This window comes from Colobus angolensis, unplaced genomic scaffold, assembly GCF_000951035.1.
Source record: "Colobus angolensis palliatus isolate OR3802 unplaced genomic scaffold, Cang.pa_1.0 Scaffold37, whole genome shotgun sequence".
In the NCBI taxonomy this organism is placed as follows: Eukaryota; Metazoa; Chordata; class Mammalia; order Primates; family Cercopithecidae; genus Colobus; species Colobus angolensis.
This window is the reverse complement of record NW_012117043.1, coordinates 742691-767801: the sequence shown is the minus strand read 5'-3', so window position 1 is coordinate 767801 and position 25111 is coordinate 742691. Positions and strand designations below refer to the sequence as shown.

The window sequence follows — 25111 nt, the reverse complement described above, 5'->3', positions numbered from 1 at the left end:
ATAAAAAAAATCCAAGAAGGCCAGAATGAAGTTTCTACTAGAAATTCCAGGGAAGAAACCTCTTTCTAATATTTTTCATAGCTGTAGGACCATACACAGGAATTAGCTCACTAGATGTGTGTGACTATTTGTAAATGTGCAGATCAATTCTGCTCAGTTTTGAAAAAAACAGACATACCTATTCATTTTAAAAATATTATAATTTCCATTCCCAACTTCCTATAAATAAATCCCTCGTGAAGTGAGAGCTAGTTCAGCTCTTTCTTTGCTTGCCTCAAAGCAACATTTGAAGCCCAAATGACTCATACATACCTGTGTGTCCTAATCACTGTATTTATGCCTATTACATAGGAAGAATTACTTAGAATGTGATTTATATTATATTTATATAGAATGTGATTTGTATTATATTTATAGCACTGGCATTGGGAAACAGAAGCAACACTCAGCTTTTAGGCTAGCAATGCTACAAAAGGGAAATACCAAATGAAGGTATCTTTCAGGAGACAGAACTTGTAAACAAATGGTTGCATAGAGGTAATCTCTTGTATTTGTGAATAACACAGAAATTCTACATAGACTGTTTACTAAGGCCACATATATTACTCTACTAAAATTCAAAGGTGGTAATACTGGTAGTATTGACTAGGGAACTTGGAAAAATCCTATATTCATAGATTTTTTAAAAAAGGACAAATTCAGTATTCTTTTGATACCTTATTCTTTATTGGCTGCATTTTCTACTGGTGATACACTTTTCTTGTCTTCTATTGATAGAAGAAAAATCTGCGGCATAGAGATGATTCACCATACAGACTGAAGGAATTTATTTTCATATAGAGGTTGAGATTCATAATGTTGTATTTTCTCATGCTAGTTTTTATTCAGCTATAATAAATCTCCCACAAAAAACTTGTACTCTAAACTGTGTACCATGAACTCTATATCCATTTGTCTATGCTATCTATATTGATTCTCATCATATTAATCTAGGCTATCAACTAGGAACCAGGGTTATCTTGGAAAATGAGAACTAAAGTACCAGATCTTTTTTTTAATATCCATAATTTGAATATAGACTTAGGAAATACACATATAACTCTTCACACAAGTCACTGTAAACTATCACCACAGGCAAATCATCTTAGTTTACTCTCTCCTACTCAATAGAAACTTCTATTCTCACCATTTCTCTCATTAATTCATAAATAACCATCCAATATCTGAGTTGGCAGTCACCAACCCTCAAATGAAACAGAAATGAAAACAGTGTCAAGATATTTCTTGCCCTTTGTGGAGTGCCCCATTCTAGCCAAAACTGCATCTGATGGAAATTCAGGGAAACCCTGCCTCCTTAGAACATGTCAGACCCTCCGGTTCGGCATCTTACCTGCCGAAACATCTCTGGGATATCATATATGTATGTTGTCCCTAAGGATTGCGCCTGGAACCTCTTTGATTGCAGCAGGTCTTTGGTCACATAAGGAGTATTGATTAACATTCCATGCAGTGGTCCCTGTTTGTCTCCATATGCCTGAAACATGATCTGCAAGAAAAAAAAAAGGCATGGGGAGTTAAGAGACAGAAAAAAAAAATCAGAGAACTGCCTAGAGGGGCTTTTTTGCACAAATGCTATCTATTCAAAAACATTTTTGGTAGGTTGAGTAGCTGAGCTATACCTCTTAACATTGGGTACTTGGTGGTCTCACCTCTCCACAGATTAACCAACTCCAAAAATATATATATATAACCAGCCATACACCATAACTGCTCTCACTTTTAGATTAGTTGAAACAAACAACAAAGCAGGCTGGGTGCTGTGGCTCACAACTGTAATCCCAGCACTTTGGGAGGCCAAGGCGGGCAGATCACGAGGTCAGGAGATCGAGACCATCTGGCTAACACGGTGAAACCCTGTCTCTACTGAAAATACAAAAAAATTAGCCGGGCGTGGTGGCGGGCGGCCGTAGTCCCAGCTACTCGGGAGGCTGAGGCAGGAGAATGGCGTGAACCTGGGAGGTGGAGCTTGCAGTGAGCCGAGATCACGCCACTGCACTGCAGCCTGGGTGACAGAGCAAGACTCCATATCCAAAAAAGAAAGAAAGAAACAAGAAAACATGGTGCACGTTTCACATCTCAAAGACAGACTGACCATGCTAGCCATCTAAAGTCAGTTGAATGTCATATACTCAGAAATGAAGTACATCAACTAACTAGTCTGAGCAGCCCTAGTATTGAAGTTGAAGAACAGCTATGCAGTAAAGATAATTCTCTTCTTTCCCCAATGGCAGAAGGCCAGATCAAGACTCTACTATATCATCTTTGCTTTAGTCCTTTAGTCCACTTGATTAGATGGTACTTCATAAGTATTATTATCTATGCAAAGGCTTCAAAGATTTCTGCCAGAAGTGGATTTCATCCATCCATCTAGATAGTTAATTCTTGTTAGCCCATGAGACATAGCCTCATATTTTATATACAGTAAAATAACTATATTATATTAAATTATGTATATTAAAAACATATACATATATACGTATTTACTTCTCCTTAAGGTACTGTCTACAACTAGTGAATAGCTCCTGTAATACCTATATTGTCACATAATGAAATCACTGCACTGGTTTTTAATCATTTTAACTCAAATATTTCTAGAGGAGTGCTTCATACTCCATATATTTAGATAGTTTTATTTGCTTATGAATATTTATAAGGGATGCCATTATTTCAATTCAATTAATATTTATTGAGTGCCCAGAGGTTGTATAACACTAAACTAGGCACTTTATGCATGGATACATAAAATATAAATTTCCAATACAGTGAATACAAATGGAGATTGGGATGTAAGGGTATGTGTATACCTACATATCTATTCAGACCTAAAAAATAAGCACAAGTCTACCATTAATGAATAGATTTGTGAACCTGATATATATGCACAAGAATAGAATTAAGTACTTTCCTAAATCCTGGGTACAGTTCATCTGTAAATCCTTAGCCTCTTAGCTCAGAGGAATGAGTGTTCTGCTAATTTGTCAATCAGGTCCTATTATGAGGAAAACATGTCTCAGGCTGCTTTAAAGGCCCAGAGACTGGAGCTCCCAGTCCCCTTCCATAAGGTCAATAGGAAAAGTCACCCTGGTGGAAGCAGAATTAGTAATGTCTTAGGAATGTCAGAGTAAAAGCAATAATGTTTTAAGAGAGTCAAAGTGTTAAGTAAGGCAAGGGTACAATATGAGAAAACTGTACTCAGCAGGTAAGCTGAACCAAAATAAGACAATGGGGTAAATGCAGCAGCTTCCTAGAACTACATTTCTTGTCTGCTAAGAGAGACAAGACCTGTAGGTATAGGGTTTGAGGCTCAGTTTGGCCAAGTTTTGGGATGAAGACACGCTGGTCATAGTTAAGCAACATAATCGTGCACTGAGGAATGGGATTGGAGAAAACAATCTAGGTACATACGTATATTGCTGGCAGAAATTTAAATGGTACACACATTTTGGCAGTTTGTCAATTTCTTATAAAGTTAAGCATATACTTACTGTGTCCCAGCAATTACACTTTTATGTATTTACCCAATAAAAATAAAAATATATCTATACAAATATTTGTAAATGAATGCTCACAGCAGCTTTATTACTACTAATAGCTCAAACTAGGAAATAAAACCCCAAATGTCCATCAACAGGTTATCTTGGAAAATAAGAAAATGAGAACTAGAGGGCCGGGCGTGGTAGCTCACGCCTTTAATCTCAGCACTTTGGGAGGCTGAGGCGGGCGGATCATGAGGTCAGGAGATCTAGACTATCCTGGCTAACATGGTGAAACCCTGTCTCTACTAAAAATACAAAAAAAAAAATTAGCCGGGCGTGGTGGCGGGCGCCTGCAGTCCCAGCTACTCAGGAGGCTGAGGCAGGAGAATGGCATGAACCCGGGAGGTGGAGGTTGCAGTGAGCTGAGATCGTGATCATGCCACTGTACTCCAGCCTGGGCGACAGAGCAAGACTCCATCTCAAAAAAAAAAAAAAAGGAAAAGAAAAGAAAAGAAAACGAGAATTAGAGTTTCAGTCCTTTTTTATTTTTTTATGGTTTTTTTTGAGACGGAGTTTTGCTCTTGTTGCCCAGGCTGGAGTGCAATGGCGTGATCTTGGCTCACCACAACCTCCGCCTCCTGGGTTCAAGCAATTCTCCTGCCTCAGCCTCCCAAGTAGCTGGGATTACAGGCATGCGCCACCACGCCCAGCTAATTTTGTATTTTTAGTAGAGATGGGGTTTCTCCATATTGGTCAGGCTGGTCTCGAACTCCCAACCTCAGCTGCTGGGATTACAGGTGTGAGCCACCACACACAGTCAGTCTTTTTTAATATCAATAATTTGAATATGGACTTAGGAAATATACATGTAACTCCTCACACAAATCGTTGTAAACTATCATCACAGGCATGTGGTCCTAGTTTACGCTCTCCTACTCAATAGAGACTTCTATTCTCATAATTCCTCCCACTAATTCATACAGAACCATCTAATATCTGAATTGGCAGTCACTAATCCCCAAATGAAATAGAAATGAAAACAGTGTCAAGATATTGCCTGCCCTTTGGGGGTGCCCCTTGCTAGTCAAAGCTATATCTGATGGAAACTCTGGAAAGCCTTGTTTCCTTGGAACATGTCAGAGCTCCCAGTTAGTCACCTCACGTGCCAAAACATATCTGTGAATATAAACATTTTGATAAATGAATGTAAAAATTTTGATAAATCCATAAAATGGGGTTGGGTATGGCAGCTCATACCTGTAATCCCAGCAATTTGGGAGGCCAAGGTGGGAGGATCCCATGAACCCAGGAGTTTGAGACAAGCCTGGGCAACATTGTGGGACCCCATCTCTACAAAAAATTTAAAAACTAGCTGGGCATGGTAGTACACACCTTCAGTCCCAGTTACCTGGGAGGCTGAGGTGGGAGGACTGCTTGAGCCCAGGAGGTTGAGGCTGTGGTGAGTTATGATTACAATATTGCACTCTAGCCTAGGCAAAATAGTGAGACTCAAAAAAAAAAAAAATCCATGAAACGGAATACTATTCAAAAATGAAAAGGAACATACACATAATCTATGTAACATGGCTGAATCTCAAAAATATTACGCTGAGTAAAATAAGCTAGACACAAACTAGTACACATTGTTTAAATTCTACGACAGGCAAAACTAATCTATAGTGACAGAAAGCAGATCAGTGGTTGCCTAAGGCCAGGGTTGGCACTTCTACCTTTGACTGCAAAGGCAAATAAGAGAACTTTCTGCAGTGATGAGATGTTATCTACCATGACTGTGATAGTACTTACATGGTGTATACATTTGACAGAATGAATTGAACTGCACACACAAAAGGAGTCCATTTCTTTACATGTAAATTGCACCTCAATAAAAGCGTTATTTATTATTTTTAGAGGCAGTGTCTCACTCTCTCGCCCAGGCTGGAGTGTGGTGTCACGATCATAGCTCATTGCAGCCTCAAACTCCTGGGCCCAAGTGATCTTTCTGCCTCAGCCTACTGAGTAGTTGGTACTACAGGTGCATGCCACCATGCCTGGCTATTTTTTTTTTTTTTTTTTTTTTGGTAGAGACAGGGTCTTGCCTTGTTGTGCTGGCTACTGTCAAATTCCTGGGCTCACGTGATCCTTCCACCTTGGACTCCTAAAGTGCTGGGAATACAGGCATGAGCCACCATGCCCGGCCCAAAGATGATTTTAAAATGCTATTTTTCTTTTCTTTTGAGATGGATTCTTGCTGCATTGCCCAGGCTAGAGTGCAGTGGCATGATCTCGGCTCACTACAACCTCCGAACCCTGGGTTCAAGCAATTCTCCTGTCTAAGCCTCCTGAGTAGCTGGGACTACAGGCTCCTGCCACCATGCCCAGCTAATTTTTGTATTTTTAGTAGAGATGGGCTTTCACCTTGTTGGTCAGGCTGGTCTCAAACTCCTGACCTCAGGTGATCCACCCACCTCGGCCTCCCAAAGTGCTGGGATTACAGGCATGAGTCACTGCACCCAGCCTAAAATGTTATTTTTCTCTTACACTGCACATTGGAAATCAATTCACTTATGCAATGGATTACCCAAATCTCTTCTCCCCATTATGACTGCCTGACATCAGTGTTCATTACAGCCTATAGCACAAAGACTGTACAAGGAAAATGAAACAAAATAAAACTCAAGCCAATCAACCTTGTTCCTTATTGGCAGATGAATAAACGATGTGCTAGGGCAAGAGGCTGATAGTAATAGGAGTTCCTGAATACTCAACTATCTATGTTAGTTCCATTTTCTACTATAATGAACACAGTAACTAAAAACTGGTAAAGTATATGTTTTAGAAGTTCGTGAAAATATGCACACATTTTATATATCACACAACTTTCACCAGAAGCCATCAAAAAGATTTCAGAAAATAATTTCTGACCCACAGTCTGCTCCCTTAGAACCCTGTACTTATTTATAATAGCACATATTTGCCACAGAGAAACAAATCATTTGTCTTCTTCCATTGTGATGTAAATTTCTTGAGTAGTTTGCTTTTTGTCTTTATATGCATAGTGCCTGACATACTATAAGTAGTCAATCAATATTAAATTTAAAAAACAAATGAATGAATAACAGACATGGTTCTGTATTAAATTCATACAATGATTCATTAAAGAAAGGGAAAAACAGTTTGACAATAAGCACCATGTAGGCATTAGGAGCACCAGAACTGGGTTGGAGGCTGCTCCTTTTGTCAGTTTCCACCTCTAGCCACAGGCTCAAAAGTTAGTTCCCATGTGGCAGTGGCTCCTGAACTCTCTCAAGTGAAGAGCCTGTAGACCACTTCCTTCAGGGCTTTTAAAATATGCAGGACGCTAGGTAAAAGGGGTTCTCCTTCAGGCTGAAGGTGGTTTATTCATTCTTTCAGATGCTTATTGTGTGCTTATTTTGTACCATGTGTAATACTAAACCCGATTGAAGGCATCTGTGCCTTTCATGTTCCTGTGTCACCATTAGCTAGCATGAGGGAAATCTCAGAGTTTCCTAATAAAGGAAAGGAAAAAAAAAAAAAAGTAGTTATGAAGAACAAACATATTTATCAAAAACATTAAAATCTCAAGTGGCCATCTTACTTTTCACAAGAATAGACCTGCCCTGAAGCTATTGTAGAAGTTAATTAAAACATCCCTACCCATCGAAAGCTTTGACTGAAAATGTCTTTAAAGTTGTACTAAAAAAAACATCAAATACAGCAAAAAATATTGAATACTCTTTCTCTTGGTCACCACTCACGCTCTTGCGCACTCTCTGTATTTTTAACTGCTGACTTCTCATAGGATAGATTTCTCTAGCCACCTCACTGGTAATCAAAGCACAAAATGAAAGGTCATTCTGACAACGGTCCAAACTGAGATTTTTAAAAATTCATCTTCAAAAGATTGAAAAATATATTTTCCTGACTCTATTCCTGGATTTAAAAGGATATAGATAAAAACAAGAAACACATAATCTCTCCCTGGCACCCAAAGCATGGAATAGACTGAAACTCTTGTTTATGTATACTGGAGCATGTTCATCCTTTAATCAGAAGAAATGCAATTCTTGAATTCAGGTCAAAGCCATAAAATAATATCCTAGTTCTTCAAAAATGTGAACAATGGTGAACCAACCTAATTTCAGTATCATAGTAACAAGCCCAAATATTTAGAAACCGACGTAGTAAAAAAGATTAAAAGGGAATTATCTGCTTCACAGAATTAGTGTACTGACTCACTTTCTATTTTTACATTCTCAATTTTCCTACCTGAAAATGGGTTTAAATTTGCCACTTTGTTCTTGTATAATATATGACACCCTGAAATCTCTGAAGGAAAGGAAACAACATAATAGATAACACAGTAAATATGATAAAAACAGAAACAGAACACAACAGATAAATATGATAGTCACTGATGATGGTAGGGCTCACGCCACTATACTATGTTGAAATTTTCCTTCTTTAACATAGAAGTTGGCGACGTAATCCAACAATTCTCTTTACCTCATTTGTCAATGAGTAATTTAATTATGGGGAAAACAGAAAGGATGCATCTGACCGGAGATTAGATTGCTGAAATAACCCACGAGCCCTCTAAAAAAAGAGCCCTAAACTGCAGAATAACCTCTGGAGTCAGGTTCACTTGGCATCTGTTAGTGCTCACCAATACATAACAAATGGTTAATGGTTTTAAAACAGCCATGATAGAGAACATAGGTACATCTTAAAAGGCACATGAAGTTTTTCAAATTCATACAATCATTTAATCTCATAGAGGATAACCCCACCAGGTGAACCAATGGGATTTGTGAGTTTGGGTCTTCTATAACAAGGGCGAGTGTCTTATCTGTAGGACCAAATCGAAACTCTGAGGAGTCTGTTTGAGTATTGTACCTGTGCTGTCCTGGAGTCAGTCACTTCCTTGTATAGGCTGATATCCAAGTAATAGCCAGACTCGTTTGTCAGGAAGAGGCGGATGGGAATTGCTTTTCCAGTTGGTGTCAGGCGAATGTTGATTTTCAGTTCTGCCTGGAGGACGCGCAATTTCCACAGGCGACTTCCATACCGCATTACCATGCTCCGCACAGATTCCTCAATCTGACACAGACACATTACCAAGCACAAAACTTAAATATCTTGTAACTACGACCTGTTTCAGGTCTGCCCATATTTGAGATAGAAAGGCTAAAAAAAAAAAGAGGTTGGTTTGTGGAGATGCACACCTTACAAAAAGTGGCCAGATAGTTTCTCCCCAAATCTATTCTTTCTTGGAACAAGTCAGGGACAATTTCATGCTGGCCTGGCATTGGAGTGGTTTTCTCTGGATAAGAACACCCAAATCTCTGCAACTCCTTACCCTTTCCCAATTATATTCATATTCTATATCAAAGATCTGCAATATCTAAAATTACAAGCCATGGGATTTAAGAGGAAGCCCCAAATAAGAATAAAATCTCGAGTTAAATAGCTATTAAGTAGCATTTATATGCATGGTAACTATGTTTCATTACACTTACAGGACTTTAAATCAACATAGCAATTACCACCATGAGCTTTTTTCCATACAATTTTATTAAACTTTATAATATATGTCTCTCCGTAAATTGCATAAATTAAAGAAAGGCAATTTGTAGGTGGTGCTAGAACATTCTCTCTCAACAGAGCTCTGAAGCTTGGCCACCACTAAGTCAATCTAGGATTTAAGAAGATGGGGCAGATGTTCCCACGTTTCCCTAAGTTTATACCAAGGCAGCTTAACGCTCTTAGTTTTTAGAGGTAGGGCAGTTATTTTAACTAAATGACCTTAGACATGATTTCTTGTTATTTACATACTAAAGCAAAACTTTTTTTCCCCCAACATGGCTGCATAGAACATAATGCAGCTAGAACATGTTATTCAAAATTAATGTTTCCTTAAATGAAATATCTTTCTAAAATGCTTCCTCAACTTCTTAGAAAATCTCAAGAATATCTTACATTCCCTTTCTCTTGTGATTCTTTAGTAGTATGTGCCACCCTTGCAGTTTGTTTCTGCACCACAGAATTTTAAGTTAGAATGAATTTCAGGGAATTAACCTCTATTATCACACTTAATTGCTAACCAAGAGACATTTATCCATTCTTTTCTTAAGGAAACAAAAGCCAACAATCTTTATGTACAGAAAATTGGCAGCTATCTATCATTAGAAAAGCAGAGTCAGTGTATATAGGTGGTTAGAATGAAAGCTGAGGCTGATCTGAAAAACTCAGAAAAAAGGTAAGCCAAATCTAAAAAAATACAGCTGTACAGTGTCCATGCCACGTTTTAAGTCTCCCAGCTTATTAGTGCCAGAATGCTTAGGAGAAGTTTTGTTTAAACTAGATGATGCAATTTGAGTCAAAAGAGTAGCCCTGTCCTTGGCTTTCCTTACAGACAAAAGCAACCCATCATTAGCTTGGAATTTTGAAGGGAAAAAGGTAGAAAACTACTTCTCAGATCTCAGATACTAAGTTCAAGAAGCAAAAGTCTACCAGGCATGATGACTTATGCCGGTAATCCCAACACTTTGGGAGTCTGAGGCAGGAGGATCACTTGAGGCCAGGAGTTCAAGACTAGCCTGGGCAACATAGCAAGACCCTGTCTCTATAAGAAAAAAAGAAGAAAAAAAAAAGGCAGCAACAGCAGCAAAAATTCATGCCTACAGTTGATCTTGAAAAAGGGAGATACTGGTTCTCCTATCCAAATTCCACAGTATCATGATAGAAAGAGTTAGAAGGGGCCAGGCATGGTGGCTCATGCCTGTAATCCCAGCACTTTGGGAGGCCAAGGCAGGCGGATCATGTGAGGTCAAGAGTTGGAGACCAGCCTGACTAACGTGGTGAAACCCTGTTTCCATTAAAAATACAAAAATTAGCCGGGTGTGGTGGCAAACGCCTGTAGTCCCTGCTACTCGGGGAGGCTGAAGCATGAGAGTCTCTTGAACCTGGGAGGTGGAGGTTGCAGTGAGCTGAGATAGTGCCACTGCTCCAGCCTGGGCGAAAGAGCGAGACTCTGTCTCAAAAAAAAAAAAAAGAAAAGAAAAGAAAAGAAAGAAAGCATCAGAGGGAGCAGAAACAGAGAGCAACTTGTCTTTATTACATCAGGAATAAAAGGTCAAGTACAAAATCACCTTGTTTTTCTTCCTTAAATTATATACAATGCATTTTAGAATAGACCCTCAGGGAAGAAAATATACATAATACATGTGAAATTCCTTATCAGCCAAATTCTCTCCCTGTGGAAAAACACTAGAGAGAGATAGGTTAGACACTTTGAGAAGGTGCATTATCTCACTAAGGCCACCAGGTAATTAACATTTAGTGCACAGAAGCAGTAATTTAGCCAAAATGCTTAGTAACAGTAAAATTAATAATTCCAGATGAGAAATAGTAGGGAATAATACAAAACTGGACCACTATTACAGTAAATATCATAAAACAGGTACCAACAAAAGAAAAGGTTTTCACGTTTTTGTACTGCTTATAAGTGACCAGCAAGCTAACATCATACCACCTTCAGCGTTGAGAACTGTTTTTTTAATGGCTATATCAAATTTTTGACATTGTCCCAGAAACTCAATCTTATAAGCATTCTATAAACTTTACAGATTAAGGGCTCAACAGCCTGAACTAGAGTACCTGTTTCCAAGTCCAAGTGAGATAAATATGAATGAACTTCTGTGCTTATGCTTGCTAGTGCTGGGAGAGAAGCTAAGGAGAAATGTACCTTTGATGGGTCCATGATAACCGTGGGCACAAAGTTGAGGAAGATGTGGTTACAGTCAGTGCGGACATTTGTATTGTTAAAAGCAACTTCCAACTCATCCATGGCTTCCAGGAGTAGCCGCTCCCCTTCATTTTGCAGATATTCAAAAGAAGCTTCCTACACAGGAAGAAAATAATCAACATTAGTGTATTTTAAAAGAGGCAATAAAGAAATGGCTATTATAATCACTTAAGTGGCAGTATGTCATGAATCATAAGGCACCTGGTGAAGATACTATCTTTCTCCCTAGAGTCAGTCCAGTAACCACAGGGAGCAGGGGCAGGCAAGGGTCAGATAAAGAGTCCATGTCAGCCCTTTCTCCTTACTCTTAATGTATCATTTCCTTCCAAGAGGTAGAAATGCTGGGCATCCCCATAGCTGTAAGTTCAATAGGATGATATTTCACATATGCCAAACAGAGCTATTTAGAAAGGAAAAGCTGAAGAAAGGGTACAGCTTTGGGATATAATAATAATGAACACATCAGGAAGTGCCTTGCTATATACAGACACTATCCATACCTCTAGACAGGCGTACAATGGGATCGCCTCTTTCCTAACTTATCTCCTTATGCTCTATCATCACCCAGTTCTTCCTGGGATTTTTCTGTTTGTATGCTTTTTCTTTCTTGAGTGCTATTATGCTTCTGCTACTAAGAAAAGTCAAATTAAAGTGGAAAACGAGCCTTCATTTTTAATTTTTTTTCAGATGCACTTTCTGCTTTGTACAAAAAAAAGCCTTTATTATATGAAATATTTACTTTTGTAAACATTGAAAGAGAACAAGAACCTTGATTCAAAAAATGAAAACCTGATTTTTTTTTATGCTCTCTCTCAGCAGAAGCATAGAACCTGATTTTGAATCATATATATTACTCTGTTCCTTCCCTCAGGGATGACATCCCATTAAAGTACAGCACCCACCTTGGTGACCAGATCAGAATGCCTGATGATTGCACGAACAAAGAACCTGTAGTCTGTCACTTCTGTGCCCACTTCCACCTTGGCTGCCCCGAGATACAGGTGCATCTTGTGATTAGCACATGGAATGGCAGTGAGGTCAAAATTTCTCATCCGGTTCAGCTCTAACTGGAAAGCCAGAGCAGGCTCCAGATGACGATAGATACGATCCTCCTCAAACTGAGTACAAGAATCAGAAAAAACAGCTCACAAGAGGCAGTTACAACATTATACTATGAATGTTAATGTAAAAGAGATGCCTGAAAATAGAAACATAAGCTATGATGTGCTAATGAGCAACAAAAATGAGCTATGTTCAAGGCTAATGCTATAGCTTACGTAAGATTAGGCACTAAAGTACCTATTATATACGTACTTTATAGGATGATATTCCTAAACTTTCATCATTCATGCTTTTACAAGTGGTGATGATATGCATTAAAAACTAACCAAAAAACCTCAATTTCCTTAGAACTCCTGCAGCATTTAATGTCTTTATATAATTCATTTTTATATTAATTACAGACTGCTTCACATTAATATCTACTTCACATGCCAATATTTTGTGCTTACCTAACTAATCTAAAAGTTTTCTCACTTATGATAAGTACAAATGACATAATAAATACTCAATAAACAAACATCATACAATTTTTTAATTAAAGAGATATTTGGCTTTGGAACACTGTATCCATAGATATATAATTACTTATAAATGTTTTTTAAAAGTTGTACTGGTATATAACTTTACTGTATTTACTGTATGTGTACTGTATGTTTCAGTGAAACTAAATTATTTTTCTGGAATACATGTCAATTGAGTGAATGGAGAGAGAGAGTCAAAAATATAAGCCGGTAACAGGAAGAAAGCAACATGGTCTGAAGTTTTGTATTTTCAAATTGAAAAACAAATGCACATCAACTAGAGTTGAGTATCGGTGAACTATTTGTAGATAACAAGAATGGTCCTTTAATATCACATCATTACGATTATTCTACAGAACAAGGATGATTTGGAAAGGTATCACCTTCATTGAGCTACTGCTCAATACATTTGGTTGTTTCCTAAGCCAAACTCTTTCAGAAAGAAATCGGTTTTAGTTCTAAGACACATGTAAGGCAACAGGAAGCACAAGTTCAATAAGAGAAAAAAGAATGGCAAGAAGAACATATGGCAAAGATAAGTCACTCTTGGGCTTTTAAGAAAAAGTAATTTTTTTTTTTTTTTTTTGAGATGGAGTCTTGCTCTGTTGCCCGGGCTGGAGTGCAGTGGCCAGATCTCAGCTCACTGCAAGCTCCGCCTCCCGGGTCCACGCCATTCTCCTGCCTCAGCCTCCCGAGTAGCTGGGACTACAGGCGCCCGCCACCTCGCCCGGCTAGTTTTTTTGTATTTTTAGTAGAGACGGGGTTTCACCGTGTTAGCCAGGATGGTCTCGATCTCCTGACCTCGTGATCCGCCCGACTCGGCCTCCCAAAGTGCTGGGATTACAGGCTTGAGCCACCGCGCCCAGCCAATTTTTTTTTTTTTAATAGGAAAGAAATCAATCCTTACCTTATCCCTTGCTCGGAATGTAAAAAATTTAGGGAATTCTCTCTGTATTAAAGAAGGGGGAAAATGTGTCAGAAGTTCATAGACATGGCTCTTTGGAAACAAACATATAGTATAGAAACAGTTAAGCATTTAGAAGACAGTTTTCTAGAAAACATGCTTCTTACCTAAGCTTAGTCCAGGAAATATGAATGATCCGCTGCATAACCATCACTTTGACCCCATTTCCAAATTTGAGAATCACCACATTATAAACCTAATTTTAGTATCTACCTTCTCCCAGGGGGAAAAAAAATGTACATATTTTTTAAATCTCCCAAGTGAAACAAATTTTTTTGCTAGGTATTGCTCTTGGCACAATCCGGCAAATAAAACCAATATACCCTTATGCCGAGTTACTGGACTGATTTCCCAAGTTTCTCTTTAAGAAACTCTTAAAATGTAAACTAGTCAGACAGTATAGAGCGCTCAGTCCATGATTTTCACATTCCTTCTCGAGTCAATAATGTCAAGGGTTTAAATGATAACATTTGAAGATGAAGAAAAATATAAGATACTACCTTGGTCACTACCACTATATGTATAGGAAAGAATGAGGTGGAACTAGTGAACTTGTAATCATTAGGTCTTCCTGCTTCTTTGTAGGGCATTATACAAGGAAAAAAAAAAAACCAATTTACTAGAACCTTATTAATTAACAAAGATGAATTCAATTAGAGCAGAGTTCATTAGTTTCTGAAATTTAACTTACTAACGCCAAATACCCCTGTTTCTCGGATGGGAAGCTCTACTGGCAGTGCTGAAATCAAGTCATTACTATTTGCCTCTATAGGAGGTTTCATTAGGCATCTTCTTCATTATGAGTGCAATATAATCAAACACTTATCAGTACAAGGCAGAGAGACTGGGACTAGCTGCCTACATATCCTCAATGAGCTTTAGGAACTGTGAAGGAAACATAGACTGAAAATCTTCTGGTGGCAGGTACTCTCATGTGTTGTCCCATCTGATGCTCTCAACAACCTCTAGGGGTAGATATTGTGACCCTCATTTTACAGAATGCTTGGCTCAAGTATATGCTCAGAATCACAGAGCTGGAAGATAAACTTGGGTCTCTCTAGTGCCAGAGCCCATGCCCTCTCACCTCTCAAGGGCAGAGTATTACCTTTCTCTTTTTATTATAATCTAAATCCCTCATTTAGAGAATTTCTCTTTGATGAGACAAAAACACAGAAATTAAGACTTTAAATTTAAAAAGGATAAAGCAAACAAAGCAAAACTCATGCTGTAAACCTGTGGTTCTTGAATTTCCTGAAAATTTCTTGAATACGTTCCGTGTTATACCTCACTCTCACCTTAACTAAAACTTGCACAACTAATAAATCTTTTTATCTTTTCCTTGGTATTTTAACTGTAAGACTGCATTTAAAAGGCTCCTAGGAGCTCATTTACCAACCTCAGGGAAATCCCTTTTTAAAAGCCTTTTTAAAGTGGATTTTACACAGTACTGAACTTCTCCTAATGAAGTTTTGTTCTAAATAATTCTCTTACCCCTCCTCCCTGCCATGAGAGTGAAGCACATGGGGATGACTTCAAGGTTAAGTAAGATGCATTCAGCTGAGGTGTCAGTAAATATCATGCTCATGGTTTTATATAACCTAGTTTTGGTTTCATTCTAGTGAGGTACAGCTTTCAGAGCATTACCTAAAAAGTAACACATGTCAAAAAAGGAAGAATGACAAAATCTTTCCATGGAACTCTCTGAAATAAAAGTCAAGGAAACTGATAATATGATATTTTAAGCACACACTTTTCTATTCCGCCTGAACTGTTATTAGCTAATTAATTAAAATGTTTGTTTAGGATGCCATTTATTTAATTATGCACATTCGTAGTATCAAAACCATTTCTTTTCAAAAACAACACAACAGTAATAAAAAATGCCTTCTTTTCCACTAAACCAATTAAGAAAATTTGTAGTAACTGAAAGGCATATAAAGCAGTTTGAATGGAAACGCCTTTAATACAAATAATGAAGAAACTGATTCTTGGCAGAGGTGGGCAATGACTACCAATTAGAAAAACCATTTTCATTAAGGTTAGCTAAGAAAAGGTGTCATGAGATCATATAAACAACCTTTTTTTTTTTTAAACTTCTGAGTAAATTTGTAACTCCCCGGTAAAATCCTCAATTTAAGTATTAAACATTCAGAACAAGAGATGGCAAGAACCTCTATGCAATGGAAAAGTGGGACTACCAAGCAATTCTTCAGTGACTCGGAAGTCTGAAGACTGTTATAGAAAGTAACCTCTTTTGGCACTCAAAAACCACAGAATCACAGAAAACACAGAAAAGAAGAAATCTAAAAGTCTGATCGTATGGTTTTAGTAAATTCTTTTATCCTATCTCATCCTCATACCGCCAGTGTTTCCATTGAAAGCATTCATGCTTATTCCATCATCAATGTATTTGCTTTCCAAGCATTCTACTACTGTCATGGGCAAATATCATAATTGAATGTACACAAAGAAAAACCCTCTTAGTGTTCTGGTACCAAAAAACAAAAGAATGCAACGTTTCACAGGAAGAAATTATGCCCCTGCTGTGTTGTAATCAGCCAACCATCATCAAGACAATCAAAATAATTTGCCCAAATTAGCCAATCAAGACACCCTGCAAATCAGAGAATGTGAAAACCTGCAACAAAAAACATCATAGCTGATTATGATACTAATAATCGTGTTAAAAACCTAATGAGATGAAGAAATTGGGAGCTTGCTGGTGCAATTCTCTTTTACCTCAACATGCTGAGAACTAATTATATAGACTGTAATTAAAACAAAAACCCAAACAAACCCTTCTGAAAACTAATAGTTGGTCCACTACCAAACAGAACTATTTTAAAAAAAAAAAGAAAGAAAGAAAAAAGAACTACTAATTATGATAACTGCTCATGACAGTGAGCTCTTCCTTCAAGATCCAAATAATCCAAAACATTTCATTTTAAAGTGGGAATCCCACAACAGTCATTAAAGAACAACTCTCTCAGGAGATTTGTAGACTTTTTTTTTAAATCTCATGAAATTTTACAAGAACAAAAGGTAACGTTTTATTAACAGATGTAAAAATGTTTGATTTAGAATCTTATCATGGTTTTAAGACCTAATGGGGATAAGAAGTCCTGAAAATTTGTATTCCGATGTCCTTAGTGAAACTTTGCCAAAAAAAAAATATGGAAACTTAAAAAAAAAAAAAGCATAATATTATATCCCAATTAGACAGCACTTTCTGCTGAATCTTTTGGAATTCCAGACCTGAAATGTGAGTGAAACTAAGAGAGAGTGAGTCCATAAGTTTTAACTAACAGAAAACTGTGGAGCTGCAGTTTAGATAGCTGCAGAAATTCAAGAAGCCTCTTTTGCATTCAAGGCTTTGATCTTTTTTCTTTTTTTTTTTTAACATCTTGTCCATTTTTTTCTTTTATTTTTTATTTTCAGATGAACATCATGATCTACTTTCTTTTTTCTTAACAAGAAGAATATATTTACAAAAAGAGACTTGTTTTTCCTCAAAGTTTCTGTTTAAATATCAATGTTAGGCAGTTCTTCAAGTTCCATTATGGGCACTTGATTTAATTAGATGGTTAGGGAAACAGAGTCAACTCCCAGCTTCCTTAACACTGGTGAAGACTGCTGTCACAGAAATAATCTCCAGGCAGGGTCAAGAGACTAGGGCGGCAATAGACATACCTGTGGGCAGCTATCTGGGACAACTGCAGTTAAACTACGAAGTATTTTAAATGTTTATAGCAATCACTGGCATCCGAATCAGTACCTAACAATATACACAGCTCTCTAGGAACCTCTACTCTGGCCCTCATTTGTCTTGTTCTGGTTCTGAGGCAATCTGAAAGACCAACAACTATGTAACAGCACAGCTTGCTTTATTCCACTAACCAATGTGCTTGAATCAAACTTGGTAACCTTCCTCCTCTTCTTGCCCCTCAAGTGCAGATTCTCTCTTCCATTCAATAATATAGGGATTTCACAGCATAGGACAGGGGAGGCTGCATACATCACAGTGGATTACCAAGAAGCCAGAGAGATCAAGGGATTCATCTCTGACACTCCCAGAAAGCTTCCTCTTTTTCACAGTACACTAGCTATGGGGCAAGCACAATCAGATGACATGACAGAGGCTAAGCATCCTCCATGAATGTCAAGCTACCATCAGCAAAAGAACTCACAGCAGCACCATGACAGTCACCCCCAGATTTGTACAGTTTCTGCAAAGGCTTCCTGGCTAGTGTAGATCCTGGATTGTATAGAAGATTCTAGATGGAGTTCAGTTTAATAGTTGCCCTTGCCAAATCATTTATCATTTTTAAAGGAACTAACATAAAAACACCCCAACTCCTCTGCCACTCAATTCTTCAGAGCAAATCTAGTCCACAATTAAACCTTAATGTTCTCTCTGCTCTAAAGCAGCTTTTCCTACATTCATGACAAATCAAGTCACTTGATAATTTAACTGATTTCCCACTTGATGCCACTATAAATAGGAATCAGACAATGATTGTCAGGGAAGACCCCCTGCTGGCCTAATTTTCTAGCCGATTTTGCCTATACATGTCCCTATTAAACCTAAATCCAGAAACATCAGGACAGCAGAGAGAAAAAAATGTTTTAAAGCTGTTAAATATACTCTTAATATTAGGGCATATTTATAACTATACACTATAGATTCAGAGATAAGTTTTTTTATGTGTGTTACATATATGAGAAAATGTCAGTGAGAACTAATCACTTTGGTTTTTTAAAAATTTTAGTGCACAGTTTTAGTTGACCAGTGTATTTATTATAGAAACCAGTTAGTGTACTATAGATGTGAAGACTCCATCAAATCCATTAGCAAAAAGGAAAGCAATTTTACAAATTTAGTGTTATTCCCTAGAATATGCTATTATTCTAAAGTCTGTGATAAAAAGCACAGTAACATTTAAGAACGTAGCACAATACTTTTCTAAAATCCAGAGCCTGGCTCTGGCATGTCTACCTTAGTTCTGATCAGCATCTACCAGCTACAGTGTTTATTCATGGGCTTTCATATTCTATCCCCAAGTATCAATTTTATTCTCTAAGCTCCTGATTTTTCTTCCTAAAGCCCTAGGGTTCTTTTTAAGCTCCTCATACTTCTCCACTGACTCCGTTTCCTATCGAAAGTTATTGATTGATATATAGCTACACTCTGCTTGATTTCCTGACATCAATAACACAGTCATGTAGTCCACAACATTTCCTAAAGCATTTCAGAAAATCTTAGCTCTCTTGTTTCTCTATAGACTAGACCAACAAGATGAACTGTATGAAGGAAAACAAAATGTCAAGTCCTAAAAACCTGATAAACAAAAAGGTAATAAAAGCAATCACACACAGGTTTTTGACTTTAGAAAGTCCTTTCCAGAATCTCAAATGCCATCTTCATTGTTGCAAACAAGCAGGGCTTAACAACCAAATTATCTTAATTGCTAAAACCAAACCAAACAGGCCGGGCACAGTGACTCACACCTGTAATCCCAGCACTTTGGGAGGCCGAGGCGGGCAGATCACCTGAGCTCAGGAGTTTGAGACCAGCCAGGCTAACACGGGGAAACCCCGTCTGTACTAAAAATACAAAAATTAGCCAGATGTGGTAGCACACACCTGTAATCCCAGCTACTTGGGAGGCTGAGGCAGGAGAATCACTTGAACCCAGGAGGTGGAGGTTGCAGTGAGCTGAGATTGTACCACTGCACTCCAGCCTGGTCAACTGAGCAAGACACCTTATCAAAAAAAAAAAAAAAAAAAAAGACTTAGCTACATTAGAATCAATTTTTATGAAATATTTTGATTATAATCAGTCATTTTGAAAACGACATGTTGATTCCAAACTGGATTTCTGTCCTTACTGCTGTCACTGTACTGGGTATGATCATATGGGTATACCACAGTTCGGATGCCAGGCTATTAACTTAATTCTCTTTTTGATAAAAATTTTAATCTCATAAATATTAACAGTTAATTCAGTTAAATGGGAGAATAAGCAACAAAGTGTTTAATTTTTACTTATTTCCTGTTCCTAGGATTAACATAAGACAAAAAATAGCAATTTGGCTCTGTCAAGGCATTTTAAATAATAAATCATTGTTCTTTAGAATTGAGAATTCTCAATAAAGAAGCCAAGACCACAAAGTGCAACTGGCTGTTCTTGATTATGGATTCACTATGAGCATAGAAGAAATTACTAGTTAGCTTGTTTCTACCTTATTCGTCTGGATAAATGCTTATGTTCATTCTTAACTATTTCTCAGAGATACATTGAGAATTCATTATAGGGTTAAGAAAAAAAAGAAAAAACCTTTAGCTGGAATACTTGATATAAGAATTAAAATTTTTTTTTTAATTAATAGAGGACGGGGTCTCATTATGTTGCCCAGGCTCATCTCAAACTTGTGGGCTCAAGGAACTTTCCTGCCTCAGCCTCCCAAAGTGCTGGGATTACAGAGAACTGAATATTTACTATAATAATTTATAAAAGAAGAGGACCAAACATCAGTCCAGCCCTTCTAACATATATTCTGTTTAAATAATCAGTGGCAAACAAATAAAACAGTAAGTAGTCTTTCATTATTGTTCATTTTACTTACATGAAATCTCCGATCCACCTCATAGTTGACCTGTTTTCTGAAATCCTTTCAAATAAAAGACAGAAAGGAAGGAAAGAGCAGAAATTGGCAATCAGTAACAAAATCAAAAACAAATTGAGTAAAAGATGATGAGTTAAACTAATGTTTTTTAAAAATTAAACTTATAGAAAAGTGGTTATTTCTCTGCATAAATTCTACTAGTAAGCATAAGATTGCAATCCCATTTTTTATTAAGTTGCAGCAGCAGCATAAGAAATATTAAAGAGGTACAATTCACATGTCAATACCTTTTGTGCAACAAGGAAAGTAAGGCGCCGGATCCCATGGTCAACCAGGGTAGCTTTCTAGCAGCAAAAACATGTAAAACAGAAAATAGATGAGATTTCCATTCATTCTAAATTTTATCCCATTCATTCTTCGTAAGGCTTTGGTGGAGTTAAGCATCCTTTTTGAATATCTTTATCTTAGCTTAGTACCTTCAAACTTGAAAGTGAACAAATTTCAACCTGGCTCCTAGGACTAAGTCTTATGAAATAAATTTTATATTGATTTGGACAAAACTGAAAGAGAACTTTGTGGAGAAGAAAGGGTCATATGAAGTCAATTAAATTACCTCAGAACTGATTTACATAAAGGCAGGCCATGACACAATTTCTGCTTATAGAAATCATACTGTTGGGCATGTATTCAAATGTAAACATTAACATTGATAAAGAAGCTAAATGAAATAAAGTAGAGAGAAAAGGACTTTCCATAAAACATAAATCACAGGTCCTAAACTGTTTAGATTGTAGATATTACCTACCATCAGATACAGCATCCCTAGAATTCAACCTAAGAAATTGTAACCTTTCAGTTTTGATACAACAGTCCCCCTTACCTCACATGAAGGCATTTTTTAAAAAGGTTCCTTTTAAAATTGTTAAAAGCAACATTTAACAGGCCTTTAAATTTAGGAATTATTCATATCTCCTCTAGGCATAGGCAACTAGTATATCAGAAGTCAACAGAAGGCTGGGTGTCTTGGCTCATGCCTGTAATCCCAACACTTTGTGAGGCCAAGGGGGCAGATCACTTGAGGCCAGGAGTTTGAGACCAGCCTGGCCAACATGGCAAAACTCTGTTTCTACTAAAAATAGAAAAAATGAGCCAAATGTGGTGGCATGTTCCTGTAATCCCAACTACTTGAGAGAATGAGGCATGAGAATCGTTTGAACCAAGGAGGCAGAGGTTGCTGAGATTGCGTCACTGCACTCCAGCCTGGGTTGCAGAGTGAGACTGCCTCAAAACAAAGAAGTCAACAGACACCAGTAGTTTCAAGACGGCCACTTACGAGTCTTGGGCCCCCGGACCTAGGCCTTCCCCTTCCCTATATTGTTCACTTCCCTATACTGTCACTTCAAAAGCCAAAGAAACAAATTAATGAATTAAGTAAAAGACATGGGTTTAGAGGTCCCTAACAAAGAAGGATTATAACAACAAGTAGAAAAGCAACCCCACCAGTTGAATGACCTGAGAAAACATATGAATAGTACAAACAGAAAACAAATGTGGACTTTCACAGCCTACATCCTGACTTTAGTTTGACCACATTTCTTGTTATAACTCTAACCAAGAGGTATGTTTATATGTCAATTCTTAACATTCATGATATTATATTTTTTAATTCAAATTGTCTTCCCCTTATAAAGAAGCACATTCTTGGGTTATTTCTTCTAATTTCTTCAATTCTGCGATGGCATTGCTGAGTAATAAAATAATTTTATTAACAGCATAAACAAAAGGTAACTGGAAAAATTAATTTTCTATAAGCAAATAATAGAATAATAAATTATCAGGCCAAATATAAATAAATTTTGGTTTAACTGCTTTAAAAAATTATTTGTACTGCCATGACACTCCTTGCTGTAAATAACCAAGTATTGACACTACAATATGAAAAAAATGTGTCAAAAGAAAGGGGGGGGTTTCTCAGTGTGGCCAGGAACAGAAATACTTCTTCTGACATCAACAAAGATTCCACTACAGTCAAGTCCTTCAAAGACAAGCATCAATAGCTATGTTCTGGCAAGGGAAGAAAATAACTTTAATAATGCCATAATTTAAAATCAAAATTGTTATTGCTTTTAAAATTCCACAAGTGGCTGACAATAACAGCAGAGCAACAGGATTCTGATTACATTGTAATAATGCGGGTCTCACAGCAAGTCCACAGCTATTACCCAGCGATTAGGCGTCAGCACCTGGAGAAACTCCATTTACACTGACTGCTTCAATCTCCTCCACAAGTCATTTACAAATATATGATCCTAATTTCTATGAGAGAAAAAAAGACATGCTGGGACTAGAAGATTATTTGGACAATTTGGATCAACCTATTTGATAGTTTAATGTGTGCTTTAAAAAAAAAAAAAACTTTTTTTAAACTGCTAGGAGCATGATCATGAAGTGAAAAACAAAACTAGTTGCCACTTCATCTTTTTTTTTTCTTAAATTGCTTTTCTTTCCTTTTCTTTCATATATATATATACACACACACATATATTTTAACAAGGAGATGAAAATGCCAAATGTCCCTGGATAAGCACAGTACCTGATGCAGTAAATAGCTTCTCTATGCTTAGAGGGTCAACACAGTCTACCTTTACCATTCTAAATAGCGTTAGGCAAAGACATTGGATTTCTCTGTGCCTTAGTTTCCACATCTAGTCAAGGAAAAGGGTAATTTCTTATTTCTCATTAATGTTACAAACATATGTAGTGAATATGAAGAAAATTTTTTTTTTTTTTTTTTTAATTGAGACTGAGTCTCGCTGTGTCACCAGGCTGGAGTGCAGTGGTACAATCTTGGCTCACAGCAAGCTCTGCCCCCAGGTTCAAGCAATTCTCTTGCCTCAGCCTCCCGAGTAGCTGGGACTACAGGCACCCGCCACTATGTCTGGCTAATTTTTATATTTTTACTAGAGATGGGGTTTCACCATATTGGCCAGGCTGGTCTTGAACTCCTAACCTTGTGATCCACCCACCTCGGCCTCCCAAAGTGCTGGGATTACAGGCATGAGCCACTGCGCCTGTTTGAAAATGTCTTTGTAGATCAACCTTTGCTGATAAATATGACACTTAGATTTGAGGGCAACAAAAAATGGCAAGTTGTGGTCAAATTATGGAAAAATACTAAACATGGGCAACTAGTGCCTCAAAACCTAGAAAGATACTTTCATAGATTATTTCATGAAGCAGCAGCAGCAGCCACGTATAACACTAAGACTCTTCCAGGAAGGGCGCAGTGGCTCACGCCTGTAATCCCAGCACTCTGCAAGGCCGAGGCAGGCAGATCACCTGAGGTCGGGAGTTCGAGACCAGCCTGATCAACATGCAGAAACCCCATCTCTACTAAAATACAAAAATTAGCTGGGTGTGGTGGCGCATGTCTGTAATCCCAGCTACTTGGGAGGCTGAGGCAGGAGAATCACTTGAACCCAGGAGGCGGGGGTTGCTGTGAGCTGAGGTCGCACCATTGCACTCCAGCCTGAGCAACAAGAGTGAAATTCCGTCTCAAAAAAAAGACTCTTCCCGCAAAGATTACCTTGATCACTGGCTTTAGGTTAATTTTATACGGTCACTGGTCAAGGGCAAGAAGGAAGGTAAATTTCTGTCTATAGAAAAAGCCCCAGGCATGTCCCCTACTTTCACGTCTCTAGAAGCACCTTTTCCTCCTATTGGCCACTACAATCCCACAGTTAGTTTAAGTGCCACGATAGCATCATGGAATAAGTACTAAGATTTATAGTCATCACAAATTTACCATTTTTTCCCCTAGATATCTACCATTAGCATTACATGATGTGAATGCCAATGGTATGAATTGTCTACACCACTGAATTAAATTTTGAAAACATCTACTGAGTTCTTTCTCTGTAACAAGACCATGGGTTAAATGCTGTCCACTCCAAGAGAACACATGGGTCTTGCCATCAAGGGCAGTTTAAGATGACACTTTGCCATCTATCACATATCATAATGAAATATAACTGTAGATTATTGTTTTAAGCATGCCTATCCTGTCTCCTCAACTAGACTATAAGCATCTTCAGGGTGAAGAAGGTATTACTTACTATTACCTAGATCTGTGCCCCCTACACCTGGGATCAAATCCTTAAGTTCTAGTATTTGCTCTATCATCTTCTAGCTGGTGACCTAGGGGTTTTAATTTCTCTGAGTTCCAGCTTTTGCCCATGTGTACAACTGGAATAATTCCTGACTTATCTAACCCCATGGAATTGTGGTAAGATGCAAACAAAAAATTTAGGTAGAATTTTTTTTATAAATAAAAGGCATCATTATTGCTATGTTGCCAAGGGTAGTCTCGAACTTCTGAACTCAAGCGGTCCTCCTCTCTCAGCCTCCCAAAGTGCTGGGATTACAGGTGTGAGCCACCGTGCCTGGCTGGCATTATTATTGCTAATAAATGTATGCTGACCAATTAGGAATTCAAAGGAGGAACATACATTTTAGTTAGGGCTACTCAGAAGTCCTCAATGAAGAGGTGAAATTTGGGACAGTTCTTCAGACAA

At 37.7% G+C, this 25111-nt stretch overlaps 1 protein-coding gene across 4 annotated transcripts in view; it reads right to left on the bottom strand.

The window, feature by feature from the left end:
- Positions 1–25111, bottom strand: part of ACACA (acetyl-CoA carboxylase alpha) — a 360465-nt gene that overhangs the window by 98178 nt on the left and 237176 nt on the right. For all 4 annotated transcript variants that reach the window (XM_011953628.1, XM_011953625.1, XM_011953626.1 and 1 more), the window contains 7 exons: positions 20825–20881; positions 20538–20582; positions 13855–13896; positions 12267–12482; positions 11305–11460; positions 8454–8657; positions 1391–1546 (listed from right to left, as the gene is read on the bottom strand). In XM_011953628.1, the coding sequence (XP_011809018.1) occupies positions 1391–1546; positions 8454–8657; positions 11305–11460; positions 12267–12482; positions 13855–13896; positions 20538–20582; positions 20825–20881 (876 nt within the window). The remainder of the gene's footprint in view (positions 1–1390; positions 1547–8453; positions 8658–11304; positions 11461–12266; positions 12483–13854; positions 13897–20537; positions 20583–20824; positions 20882–25111) is intronic.